General features: G+C 39.1%; 1 protein-coding gene across 1 annotated transcript in view; it reads left to right on the forward strand.

Moving 5' to 3' along the window:
- The first annotated feature begins 2135 nt into the window (after window positions 1-2135).
- The window catches only part of PTPRK (protein tyrosine phosphatase, receptor type, K), a 327584-nt gene continuing 317277 nt past the window's right edge, over window positions 2136-12442 (forward strand). Inside the window, exon 1 of the mRNA XM_010574711.1 lies at window positions 2136-2210. Coding sequence (XP_010573013.1) covers window positions 2201-2210 — 10 coding nt within the window. The 5' untranslated portion in view covers window positions 2136-2200. The remainder of the gene's footprint in view (window positions 2211-12442) is intronic.

Here is a 12442-nt window from a genome sequence, read left to right on the forward strand (position 1 = left end):
GTAAAGAGTATGAAATGTTGGGGCTTCTTTGTTGTTGCTGTTGATGCTGTGCTTATGTGTCACAGGGTAACATTTGAGAAGATTTTGCTAACATGTAGCTGAATATGAAGTTTTAAGGTTTTATGATACAAGGATTTAGCAGAAATTTTGCTACAGTGTAGAGTTTTCTTTCTCTCCTGGCCTTGTCCTTGCCAGCACACTGGTTAACAGGTGGTTCTGGGAGTTCCCAGGAATGAGTATCTGACAATAGTTTTTGGTGAAGTAGAATTAGCTAAGACTTGGTTTTGTCATTTATTCAAAATAACAAATACTTATGCACAACTGTGGGAATTATCTGAGTTGTCTCTGAAGAGGAAACATAATCTCAGTTTGGGACACGGTCTAGATTTGCTGATGAAACTTAGTAAAAGGGACTTCCCCTTCCCCAAATATTAATACTGTTTTTACAAACTCTGTGCATTATGTGACATTTGAATACTCCATTTTGGGTAGGTAAAAAATACTTTTATCCTCAATTTGGTGACATACATGCCCATTCTTCCTTTCCTTATTCTCTGGCCTGTCCTAGTTCCAGGTCATGTATGTCTTGTACAGAGGGCAGAAATGAGCACAGGCTGTAGTTCTTCATGGTCCTCAATATCATGTCCTCTTTCCTACCTCTAGCCCGTTCTCTGGGGTGTAGTGTGGGCTGGTGAGAGCCTGGCAGGCATGGGAGGCTGTTGATGCAGTGGCAGTGACTCATCTTACAGTGACACTAGAATTTATCATAATCAGGGTTTGTTTTTTGTTCTTGGGACTCGCAGTACTTGCCACATATTTTATATTCAGAAAGTCAGACAATGAAGTCAACACATGCTCCTGTTGTTCTAGAGTTGTCTTCTTAACAAGAGGAATTTTTGTTGTAACAACAGTTGTTAATTGGATTGATATGCCCTAACTACTGAGGACAGGGAGAAGAGGACGCAAGAAATATCTCCCCTGATTTCTGAGAGTTGTTTATAATCTAATTCTTGAGTTCTTACATAACTTCTTTTCTGGATAAAAAAATACTGCCTAAATAAAGATGAATGCACTGTGGTTTCTCTTTCACTCTCTCCTAGTCTTGCCTTTTTATTTTTGAGCAGGAGGAACACACTTGAGGACTGTGTGCCATGAATGGAGATAACAGATGCTGCAGAGCTCTGTGCATGACATTTGTATTTTTTTGCATTTACCCTCTACTTTTTCTTTGACCAGGCTCTTTTGATTCCTTTTGTTTCTTTTTTCTCAAACCTTGATCTCTTTCTGTGATCATTATGTTTTCTTCTCTCTTTTTCCCAGCCTACTTAATTGCCTTGAGTGAAGAATGTAATAAAAAACTTACTGAATGAGACAGGACAGACATTACTGTGTTCCACAGGAATTTTGGGGGTTTTTTCCTCCCCTATCTTTTACATTCCTCCCCTTCTTCTTTTTCCCCGTCACTTCTGCTCACAACTTTTGTTATAAGGTTTTCATATTCATTTTTTGTGTGACCCTGAAAAAGCACCTTTAATTTGTGGTGTCATGCTGGATTGATTTAATAAAGCAAGATTATCCAATTCATTCTGCAGCAATTATTTAATTTCTAAGTAACTTTAATTATTTTGTCTGACTGGTTTTGTTTTGGGCACAGTATTTATCCTCGTCATTGCTGTTTGGAATACTTATGCTTTCAGTGCATCAGAGTTGTTGATTTATACCTTTGTTTTTTGAGGCTAGTCCATTATTTTCTGTTTCCCCCTTGGTTTAGATAGTGTGTTGCTTTTTGTCACACAGACACTGGGCCAGGTTTCATTTTGGCTGAGTGACTCAGCCTGTGATCTCCTGCTCTGACAGAAGGTGCTCTTGGGGGAAATCGGTTGTGTGAAGCAGAGACGGTTTAAAAAAGAGAGGGGAACACTGATGCATGAGCTGCTTGCGGGTGTTAGCTTTGCACGGGCAAGCCTTTGAACTGTGCCACAGGCTGTGTGGGCTCTGTAGTTGTGGTGTGCCCAGGAGGAACACCTCTGCTTGACTCTTGAAAGAGCTCTGCTTTTAAATAAACTAATAATAAGTTTCTTCCCTAGGGGGATGTACGTTTGATGATGGCCCTGGACCCTGTGACTACCACCAAGACTTGTATGATGACTTCGACTGGGTACATGTCAGTGCTCAAGAGCCTCACTATTTGCCGCCTGAGATGCCTCAAGGTGAGAAACCCCACAGATACTGAAGGGATAAGTTTATTACAAAGCTCAGAGTCTCACTGAATATGGCCTCAAGGCCATACTCTGTGATCTCTGCTTTAACCTTGATAATGGAGATAATCAAAAGAAAGAAAAAGAATAAATATAACAATCTTGGTAATTGAGACACCTTCTTAGATCAAATCCCCCTTTAAAGTTGGGGGACATAGGGAAGGGAGAAAGGAAACCATAACCTCCCCTTTATTCTGTGTCAAATTCGTGTTGACTCGCAGTAAAATTCTGTCTCTTAAATGACAGCTCATGTATTGATTGAATTATTCAGGTATGCATTAGAAGAAATGGTGAAAAAAAGGATACATGTAAAAAGCTATACACTGATTCCTTCCCTCCCCTCCCCCCAACTGCTCATCATCTGAAGGTAATCAGAAAAGTTTTGATTTTGGAAATATTGCTGTTGTTAATTACTATTTAGGACAAGTAATGAATAACTGAAGAGGTACAGCCTACATGACCTTGCCTGCTCACCTTTGATGAACAGCTTAATCGGCGCTTCCCAGACAGCATGATATGCTGAGAAAATGAAAGCATTTGAAATTCAGCTACATTTTCCAATTAATAATACATTAAGTAATTAATCATGCAGAGGAGGAAAAAAGGTCATGGCTATTTTATTTGTATCTAAAAGGTTTTGTGAAGTGAGGTACGTGTAGAGAAGGAGTTGCGAAATGTTGCCACACAGAAGTAACCTAACCTCTGCACCATTCCTTCCCCTGCTTTTTATATATTGTTGTGCATTATTAATGGTGGTGAGTGTATGTAATTTTACTTCTTAACTGCTAACTAGCTGAGTTCCCCCTGCTTTGGAGTCACTGATATCAGCAGCTGTTAGCATGCCCCATATCTTACCAAACAGGTAATTAAGCAAGATCCACACTTTATTTAATGGACTGCTTGGTGCTTCAAGTTTGCATATGGAAGAGTAAATTTAAGCCCTGAAGCCTCAGCATTCACGATGGTCTTGTATTAACAAATTGAAAATAATATCTCCCCTACGAAGGACGAAATCAGTTACTTTTCAGTTTGCGTTTTTCAGAGTCTACATGGTTTGTTAAAATGGTTGGCGATATCTTAATTGTGATGGAAGCACCATTTTGTAAAAAATTTGGTATTCTCAGACCTCAGGCACACCTTGTATAGGAAAACCAGCAATTTGAGGAATTGTATTTTGAATTAATCTAAATGATAAGATAGCTTCTTCTTGCTTCTCCCAAATAACATACTTGTCATCCTTAGGCAGTTTTCAGAGTTAAATGACACAGTGCTCTCTGACTTTGGCACCTGATTTCTGTTCAGTTCTGCTACAGACCCTTTTTCCTCTGAGTGTAGCACATGGACTCTTCTGGAGGTCTTCTGGAGGAAGTTCTTTTTTTCAAATCTGTATGTGAAATTGTGGCTGCTCAGTAAAATCTAGCAAAATAAAAGAATGTTTCAGAGATAGTCCAAAACAGATACAGAAAAAGCTCTAATTATTATTATTTTTTCTTCCTCTGGTTAGAATTATAGACTTCTTGGACCACTGTTAAAAAGTTTAATGTTCAGTTATTGAGATCCAGACTAAAAGTGAGCAGTCTTACGTGATGGGCTGCCCTTAAGAAGTTCACAGTCTTCAGATTCTGAGGATCTATGCTGAATCTAAATACTTAAGCTCTTTTGTGTTTGAAAAAGCACGATTTTAAATTAAGTCTAAGAATGTAAAACAGTTCTAAAATGAGTGCTGAATTCCTCTGATGGGTCTGCAGGAAGTGGAGCAGCAAGAGGTTCAGGCAAAAGCAGAAGTGGAGTAACTGTGCAGTTTTTTAATGGTGCTGACCCTGTCTTATTACTGTTGAAACTGTAGGTTATAAAGCAGTCTGGTACTCATGAAGAAGTCATCCAAGTAGAAGAAGATGTGGTAATGAAGGTATAGGTAAAACTAAACTACTAGTGTTTTCCATTTGAAAAATGCTGGGTTTTCTAACATGTGGAAGTTAGGGATCTCCTAGGGACCAGAGTCAGCCCACTTTTTCCAGCTCAGTCAGAGAATGAGAGGAGAGAAGGGGTACCCAGCAAAACTGAGCAGCACAGAAACTGAAGTGCTAGGGTAGGGACCTTTTTCTTTCCATCTTTTCTTCTCAGGCTCTATAATGCTTCAGCTAGGTGCAGAGCTCCTTAATGCATGTGTTGATGTTCTCTCCTTTGTAGTGTTTGGAGCCCTTGTCTCTTGCATCTCTGTGGAATCCAATATGATGTCCTGACCTTGGCCTTAGTAAGGGAAATATGTATTCCAGTACAGCTTTGTCTCAGAAGGACCACTGTTTTACCAGTATGTTAAAAAGATAATACCCTTATGCTGAGTATGTGACTTTCAGGGCTTTAGTTTTACCAGATTTACCCAGAACCGTTGTAGTCATAAAGAATTACAATGAATTTTCAAATGTCAATTTTTAGTCTTCAGTAGCTTTAGAAATACTTATTAAAAAAAAAAAAAAAGGAGAGAGAGAGAAAAGAATGCATAAAAATAGGAAAGGGGAAAAATTTGTCAATTGACTTCATGTTTTACTTTGAGTTAAACCCCTCCCTTGAATCAAATGTGCTTTAGAGAAGGATAGATCATGGGAAATGTCAGACCTAATGGCATGTGCTTCGGTGTGCTATGAAAATGTGAAAACTTGTCCTAATGGAAAGCATTTTGTAGGTAGAGCAATAGTAAACACTTGGTAAGGCAAGTGTAATTACCTCTGAGTAATTAACGCAACTTCAGAATTTTTTTTATACTGATCTACATTGTATTTCTCAAATTATGAGCAGAGGCAAAAGCCACTTATCTTCTGTTATGGGAACAATAAATGCAGTACATAATGATTAATTCTGAAATAAAGCAAACACTTAGAGCAGGTGCTTGTGTACGGCTTTAAATAGCAACTTTTAAATTGTTTGAACCATAGCTTACATGATAAAACCTTTGGATTACTTATTAAAACCTTGGAAAACACCTGATGTCCAACATTAGGTTTCTAAGAGCATATAAAAGCAACTGTGCTAGATCAAGCTACGAGTCTGCTGGTTTTGAGAGTAGCCATTAGCAGTTGCCTAGGGAAGAACGCAAAGGTAGGACAAATGAGAGGTGATCATGCCCTGAACGCTCTCCCATTTCCCAGGTGTATGGCATTTAGGAATTTCCTCAACTAGAAATGGTCTTTATCTGTGATGTTCTCAATGAATTAATGTTTTTTCCCTGTCAACTTTGTCTTACTGTGGGGGGGCTCCTTGAAGCCTTCTAGTATCTGCTATGTCCTATAACAGAGTGCCGTCTTTTGTTACAAATTACGGGAAGACACAGCTGCTCTTACTTGTTTTGAACTTGCACATGACTTCTGTTTAATACATGTTGGCCTCTTGTACAGGAAGTGAGCAAAACTGGTTCCTAATCACCTTCTCCCACCCATTCAGGGTTTTTTTTTAAATACCTTTTAAATAAAATACGCACCCTTCCCCTGACATCATTCTAGGTGAATGGTCCAAGACTATTGAGTTGTTCCTTATGCAGAAATGGTTCCACAACTGTGGATTTGCATTTTATGTGAGGCAAGGGTGGTAACCAAGTGTTACTTTTTTGTAGACATAGTGACAAAAATGAAGTCAAAGTATTTACCTGATGGTCTTTGTACCTCTGAAGACAGACATCTTCTATATGTTGAAGCAAACCCTTTAGAGCATGCATTATGTTTTCAGGTGTATGATTTTTATACATTATTCTATACCAGATAGAAATCAGAGAATGCTAGTAAGATGAAATCAAATTTTGGCTATGGATTTTTTTCCAGTTATTTTAGGAGACTATTCATTGTGTGTGGATAAATTCATTTTGCAGAAGACACAGTAAGTAATAGTGCTTTCTTATATCACTGAGGATGTGCAAACGGGTGATTTTATCCATATTAATAATACATTTACTGATGTTTTTTACCCTTAGATAGAGAAGATAGTTTATTTACTGTGTTTGGTTTGCCTGTTAAAAGCAGCATTATTCTGAGGCTATGCAGGGTCAAGGCATGAGAGCCTGTAATGGGCTGTGTGACGGGGAGCCACTTAATGAAGGGCTTTTTTAATGTAAGGGCTATTACCCTCCTGGATGCAAATGCAATTTGAAGAATGTCTAAATTTAGTGGACAATAGTGACATGCTGAGATGGACATCTTGTTTCTGATCTCTCAGATGGATAATGTGCCCGGATTGGATGTGTGCTAATTTTTTTTAATTGGTTTTCTAGAAATGAGAGGAAAATAAATTAACAGTAATGGGGAAGGTTCTTAGTTGCACTTGTTATCCAGCATGACTAAAAGAGAACAGATTAAGTCTCTAAAGATGTTCCTTAGTAAGTAGAGTGTGTTTCACAAATACAAACTTTTATTTTTTACTCTGAAGTCTATTGCAGAAATTATTTTACTTTGCAGAAATTACATATGACCTTACATGTTGGCTCATTTAAAAGGACAAACTATATTCACTACTATGCAAAAAAGGAAAAGAAACAAAACAGTCCTGAAAAGTAAAACATAATATATTCTGGTAGGCTGACATTTTGGGGTCCATGGTGGAGGACTGCACAGTTATCTCAGAATGGAGAACATACATAGTGAAAGGCAATGGAGATGGGAGGAAGTGTGTTGACAAGTAATCTTAGGCCACACTTTCATGGTAATTTGTTTTTATATGGGTTTTAAGCAGAATGTCTCTGGCTGCTCATTCCCATGTCCTGTCATTCCCAGAGGCATTCTCGCGTTGCTGCCTCCTCCCAGTTGCTCTGATGTGCAGGTGGTTGCAAACTGGTGTGGATTGAAAATAATAACGGGGCCGGGGGGCAGGCAGGGGGGAAAGTATGCAGCATGGGTCAGTTCATTAACCCAGTTCATTGTGTAGCTGTAAAAAGAGTTGTTAACACTGCTGCAGCTGATGAGGACCATGGAGCTGGTGGTGTTGCTGGGGACAGGGGTTGTATAAACCTCTGGGGCACCTGAAAGAAATATGAAAGTTACACCCTTAAATTTGTGTGCAACTTCAATTTTCCTGTACAAATAGCATTGAGTAATTGTTGTGATCTGGAAAGTCTGTTGTGCTATTTAAGTTCTGTCTTGTACAGAAAAGAAATAGCTTTTGTGTCACCTGCGTGACCCAAAATGAATTTCAGCACAGGACCAATGTAAGTGTTTATGAAATGTATAAATGAGAGAGGGGAGCCAGAAGGTCATGGAACTTGTGCTTTAATATAGATCTCATATGAGTGTGGCTCAGGAAGGAAAGCTGTAATGTAGAGGTCATATAGATGAGACTTTTGGCCTTTTACTTCACTTAAACCTGAATTTTTCTCCTATAGAAATGAAACCACCAACCCATAAATTTAAATTATGTGGATGTGTACAGATACAGTCAGACAAAAGTTAACTAGGAAGCAGTGTCTGGTGAAAGCTGGGTATTTCTTGAGGCGTTGAAAAGTCAAGAGCTTGGCAAGCAGCAGGAGAACACTCACCATGTCCCAGGTTACTGAGCTCTTCCACTGAGACACTGCTCCACACATGATGCGTCAGCTGGCTGTTTTGCACTACAGAAGGGTGAAGTTCAAAGACAATGCTTTGTGGGTCTCTTTATTTTAATAGACAGACTAGCAAAGTTTACCAGTCCACTGAGCAATTGAGAACTGACTTTTCAAGGTTTTGCGGCTGTATGGCTTGCATTGCCAGTATAAAGGTAATAGATCAGAGAAACTGTGCGCAAGGGAATTTATTGACTAGTCTGTGGATTGGCAAATGCAATTCAGGAAGGTAGTGGTTTTAAAGTTTGATCATTGAAAGCTGAACTGGGTCATTACATTATGAAATAAATTGCAAAAGCTTGGAATCTGTGTTTGGGGCTGCTAAGAAATTCTGGTTGTCTCTCTTCCTTTTACATTTCATTGTGATGGGGTAGATTGTTTTATTTAAGGTGACTGAGAGAAATTTTTTTCCTCCTTAGATACTTCAGTCTTCATGTACTCCTTGGCCCCAAAAGTTGACTGATACTTGTCTCCTGTTTAACTTGTCAATATACTACAGAGCTGAATTTATTTGAAGTACTTACTTGATCAGAAAAACATATTTTACTGCTTTGCTTATTCAGTAAGCCTTGTGGTTGGTTTCTTGTCTGTATTGTTAGTAGCATCTTTAACAGAAAGAAGCCTATCTCATTAGTGCAGTGCAATTAATGTCTACCTCAAGAACACCTGTAAACATCCTGATCCTGTTTGGCTCACTCAGTACAGTGCACTAATCAATCTATTGACTAATTCCAAGGATTCCCTGTTGTTCTCAAACACACTTCACTTGGTAAAAAGTGAAGAGAGGAGGGATGCAGGGAAGGCTTTATAGATAACACAGTGTAGCAGTGCTTTTGTACATTTCGATAAGCCATTTTTTTTTATCAGGAAATTTAGGCAGGGGGTTAGTAAGGGGTTTGTAGTAATACAAATTATTTTTGCATATGAGTAACATCTATGGTTTGGTTTTTCATTCATTGACGCAGATGGATTTATTCTGTTACATTTGGGTGGTGAAAGACAGAACACTTAAAGATTATTTGCTGTATTTGCACAAAAAAATACTCCATCTTCAAGGCCAGCTACTATACCTGCTTATCTAGAGTGATGTTTGGTTGGCTGCGCTTTTTTTTCTTTTCTTTAAAGTTGTTATAGTATTTTGTTCAGCCATACCTCTTCCATGCAATATGGATTTTCAAAAAGCTAATTTATTCTTGAATAGCTTGTCTTTTACTGGCTTGTATGTGTCAAATAAGTGTATTTTACTGGTGTCAGTTATGTTTTAGAAAATCTGTCAGATTCTTACTTTGAGTGTAGTGTAACCAAACTCCAGTGGAGGCTGTATAAAATGCTACCTTCTGAGAAATTGTTCCTTTTCTTTCTTAGTTTCTTCTTTTTTTTCCTAGTTCAGTATTTGAAGTATATTAGTTTATTACTCTGAATCTGGAGTAATAAAGCAAGGTGAGAAATCTGTTTGCTATAGAGTACCAAAGTAGCAGGTTAATCTTGAGCAAATCCACCTTTGCCATGCTGGTACCATCAGAGCATTCATAATAGTGTTCTTGCTCGTGATGCAGCCTTCTGTTGTGCGGTGCAGCTTTCAAGCTTCCGATACCTCTGTCACGAGGTGTTCAAATGGTACTGGCCATCACTGCAATGCTGTTGGAGGAGAAATGACCAGTTCTTATTAACTCTTAACCACTGTTAGTCAGGAGCCCGGGCTCTTAAGTGGAAGTCTTTCATTGCTTATGTAAAGTCAGCTGCTGCTTGGGGAACTGTGAATGTCAGTAAGAGGCATTACCTGAAGCTGCTCTTCTGGTAGCACTGTGAAGGGTGAACAAAAAGCAAAATGGTACTGTGCTAGCCTTTCAGAGTTGCAGGGCAAACAGGGTTTGAATAGCACCTTGGTAGCCTGGAAGGTGTTCCAGATTATTTGAGGCATTTAGTGTTCAGAGTGTGCAAGGCTGGAAGCCTGAAGCACAGCTGAGGACTAGTGCTTGTTTAATTTCTCACTACTTCCCTGCATGGAGAGGAGCAGGCCAGCCCTGCTTTTGAGTACTGTTTCTGCCTGTTGTGCCATTGTCCTTCTGTCACTTTCACTCTCAGCCTGCTCGTTTGTGTGTGTGTGTGTGTGTGTGTGTGTGTATGTGTATATATTTTTTTTTTTTCCCCTCTCTCCTGAAGATAAAAGTAGTTTGCCTTGCCTTCAAATTTTCTGGCTATCTTGGAGTGTGGTGGAGGGCCAGACCTGAGCTAATGTACTGCTGCTTCTCACATGGCTTCATTTGGCTCAGAGCATGGGGACACCTCACGCACTGGTGCCCACAGAGCATGGCATGGGGTCAGCACATCTGGTAACTTTGTACCCTCTGTTTGGCACCCTTTGGCTGGACACTTTGACAGAAAAGATAAAAAGTAGACAACTAGTGAACTTACTTTATGCTTACATGGCCACTTCAATTTGCTGTAAGTGTAGCTGGTCCCCTCCCTTCTGCATGTTTCTGGCTGCTCCTATTCTTTAGCTTTGACATTTCTGTAGGTTGCTCTGACTGGAAACCTTACTGCTCTGCTTTCCACTCCCACTCACCTGTGTGTAATTTTTAGCAGTCCAACAAATGCCAGATTCAAACAACAATATAACTACAGGCTCTCCTGTAGGAGATGTGGAAACCAGGTTAGAAGAAGGGGAACAAAGTAAAATAATTTTACTACTTAAAAGAGGGGTAAAGAAAAACAGGGCCTGGGAACTATTTGGGGGAGGGAGTAAAGGAAAAACACCATGGTGTATGGAAAAGAATGGTGTTCAAACAAGATGGAAAAGAAGCCCTGTAATAGATTGAGTAATGTACAGTGGTTGCTAATGCAGATTATTATTTCTGAAGCAGTAAGCTTCAGAAATGTCCTGTATTTCTGCAGTCAAGGTGCTGTGGTAACCCTTGTGCATGGTTACCTCATGATCTGAGAGACTATCTCCCCTTCCCTGTGCTAATTTCTCACTTCCCATCACATCAGAGACAAAGCCTCTTAGTAGTAATGGAAGTGAAGCTGTGAGATACTTTTCATTGCAGAATGAGGGCATTCCCAATCCCACTTTTAATATAGGACCTATTATGCAACTGGAAACTAATATCTGAATTGTCTGCATATCAATAATCTGAGCAGTGATAACCCCAACAACAGAAGAAGCGATGCCTGTAAAAACAAACAAAAAAACCTTAAAGTAAGATGAGGTGAAATTCAGTAAGCCACATAATAGCAAGAAAACAAAGGAAAGTGATGTTTTCCTCCATACTTTTTTCATGTATAGTGCCTGAATTTTTCCTGTCTACTTAAATATTGATTTCTGAGCTCTAACCCTTTTGCTGCTCAGTATGTAATTTATGTTCCCTTGTTGTGCTTTTGCTGCAAGTCCATGCTGATGCAGCAATCATTGATGTTTGTGAATAGTGACTAAAGCTGTGGTAATAATAAAACTATATTTTTTTACAGAACAGAGTTTGAGTCAACTGAGAAGATTCAAACTTTTTTCTTAGGTTGTGGTGAACTAATGAAACAACTGTATTCAGAAAACAGTGAGATTTTTAATTTGGGCATTTCTATCACTACTTGTACAGATACTTGTTCAAATTGCTGTTATCACAGTAATTATTATCAGTAAGGCTTGTTTAATCTGCCTGCCCCCCGCCCCCCCCCCCTCCCCCCCCATCATTACTGGGATTATTTTGTTCCCTTTCCTACCTTTCTATATAGAGATACTTTGAAAAGGCAAATCTGTTGTTTTGAGGGTCACACAAACCTCATTTGCAAGCATGTAGGCTGTGAAGAGGCAATTGCTTAGGTGGATATATTAGAGAAGGAGCAGGTTTATGTCAGGTAGAAGAACAGATTCAGTTGTGTTGCTTTGCCTCATATGTGATGTTTGTGTTTGTTTCTGAATCTTGCTTAATCATTAGCATGGGTAATGTTGCTGCCGCAGATACAGTGACATCCAAAGCTGTCTTCCTTTCTTCCCATCTCCTCCTGGACTTGAAAGCATAACCGCCTTTAAATATGTTTTTGTGTAGAGTTTAGAATATTATTCAGAAATTAAATCCATAAAGATGATCCACTAGAAAAAAAAAAAGACTTTTAAAATGCAGTGCATTTTTTCATTCCAAAATGTGTTGTTTCTGTCCAAAAGTGGGTGGATTTTAATCAGATTTAAACTGTAGTTAAAATTAGCAAGCCAGAAAACTTGAATTAGATCATACATTTTTAACTTTGATTTGCATTTTACATAGTGTCTATTTTGGATAAGAAAAAAATAATTTTTTTGCCTTGTACCCTTCCTCTCAAAGGATTCTTGTCTCCTTCAAGAAGCCATTCACCAGAGCTGTCAGCCATGTCACAGGCTCAGATGGCCTAGCTATCAGAAGTTATGTGGTCCTCTGGTGAAGGCGATGTCTGCGTTTTATAATACTTGTTAAGAAGTTGAGTTTTCCTGGAGGTGTTTGAAACCCCACATTCCCCCTTTGCTGAGGAGGTACAAGTGGGAGTATGTGTTGTAGGGAGGGCCAGCACTTGCATCTATCCCAAGGGAGATGCTGGGTGTTTTACAGGGCAGCCTGTGTGTGATTTGGGAAAGGAT

Source organism: Haliaeetus leucocephalus, unplaced genomic scaffold (genome assembly GCF_000737465.1).
Source record: "Haliaeetus leucocephalus isolate CR32 unplaced genomic scaffold, Haliaeetus_leucocephalus-4.0 Scaffold450, whole genome shotgun sequence".
Lineage (NCBI taxonomy): Eukaryota > Metazoa > Chordata > Aves > Accipitriformes > Accipitridae > Haliaeetus > Haliaeetus leucocephalus.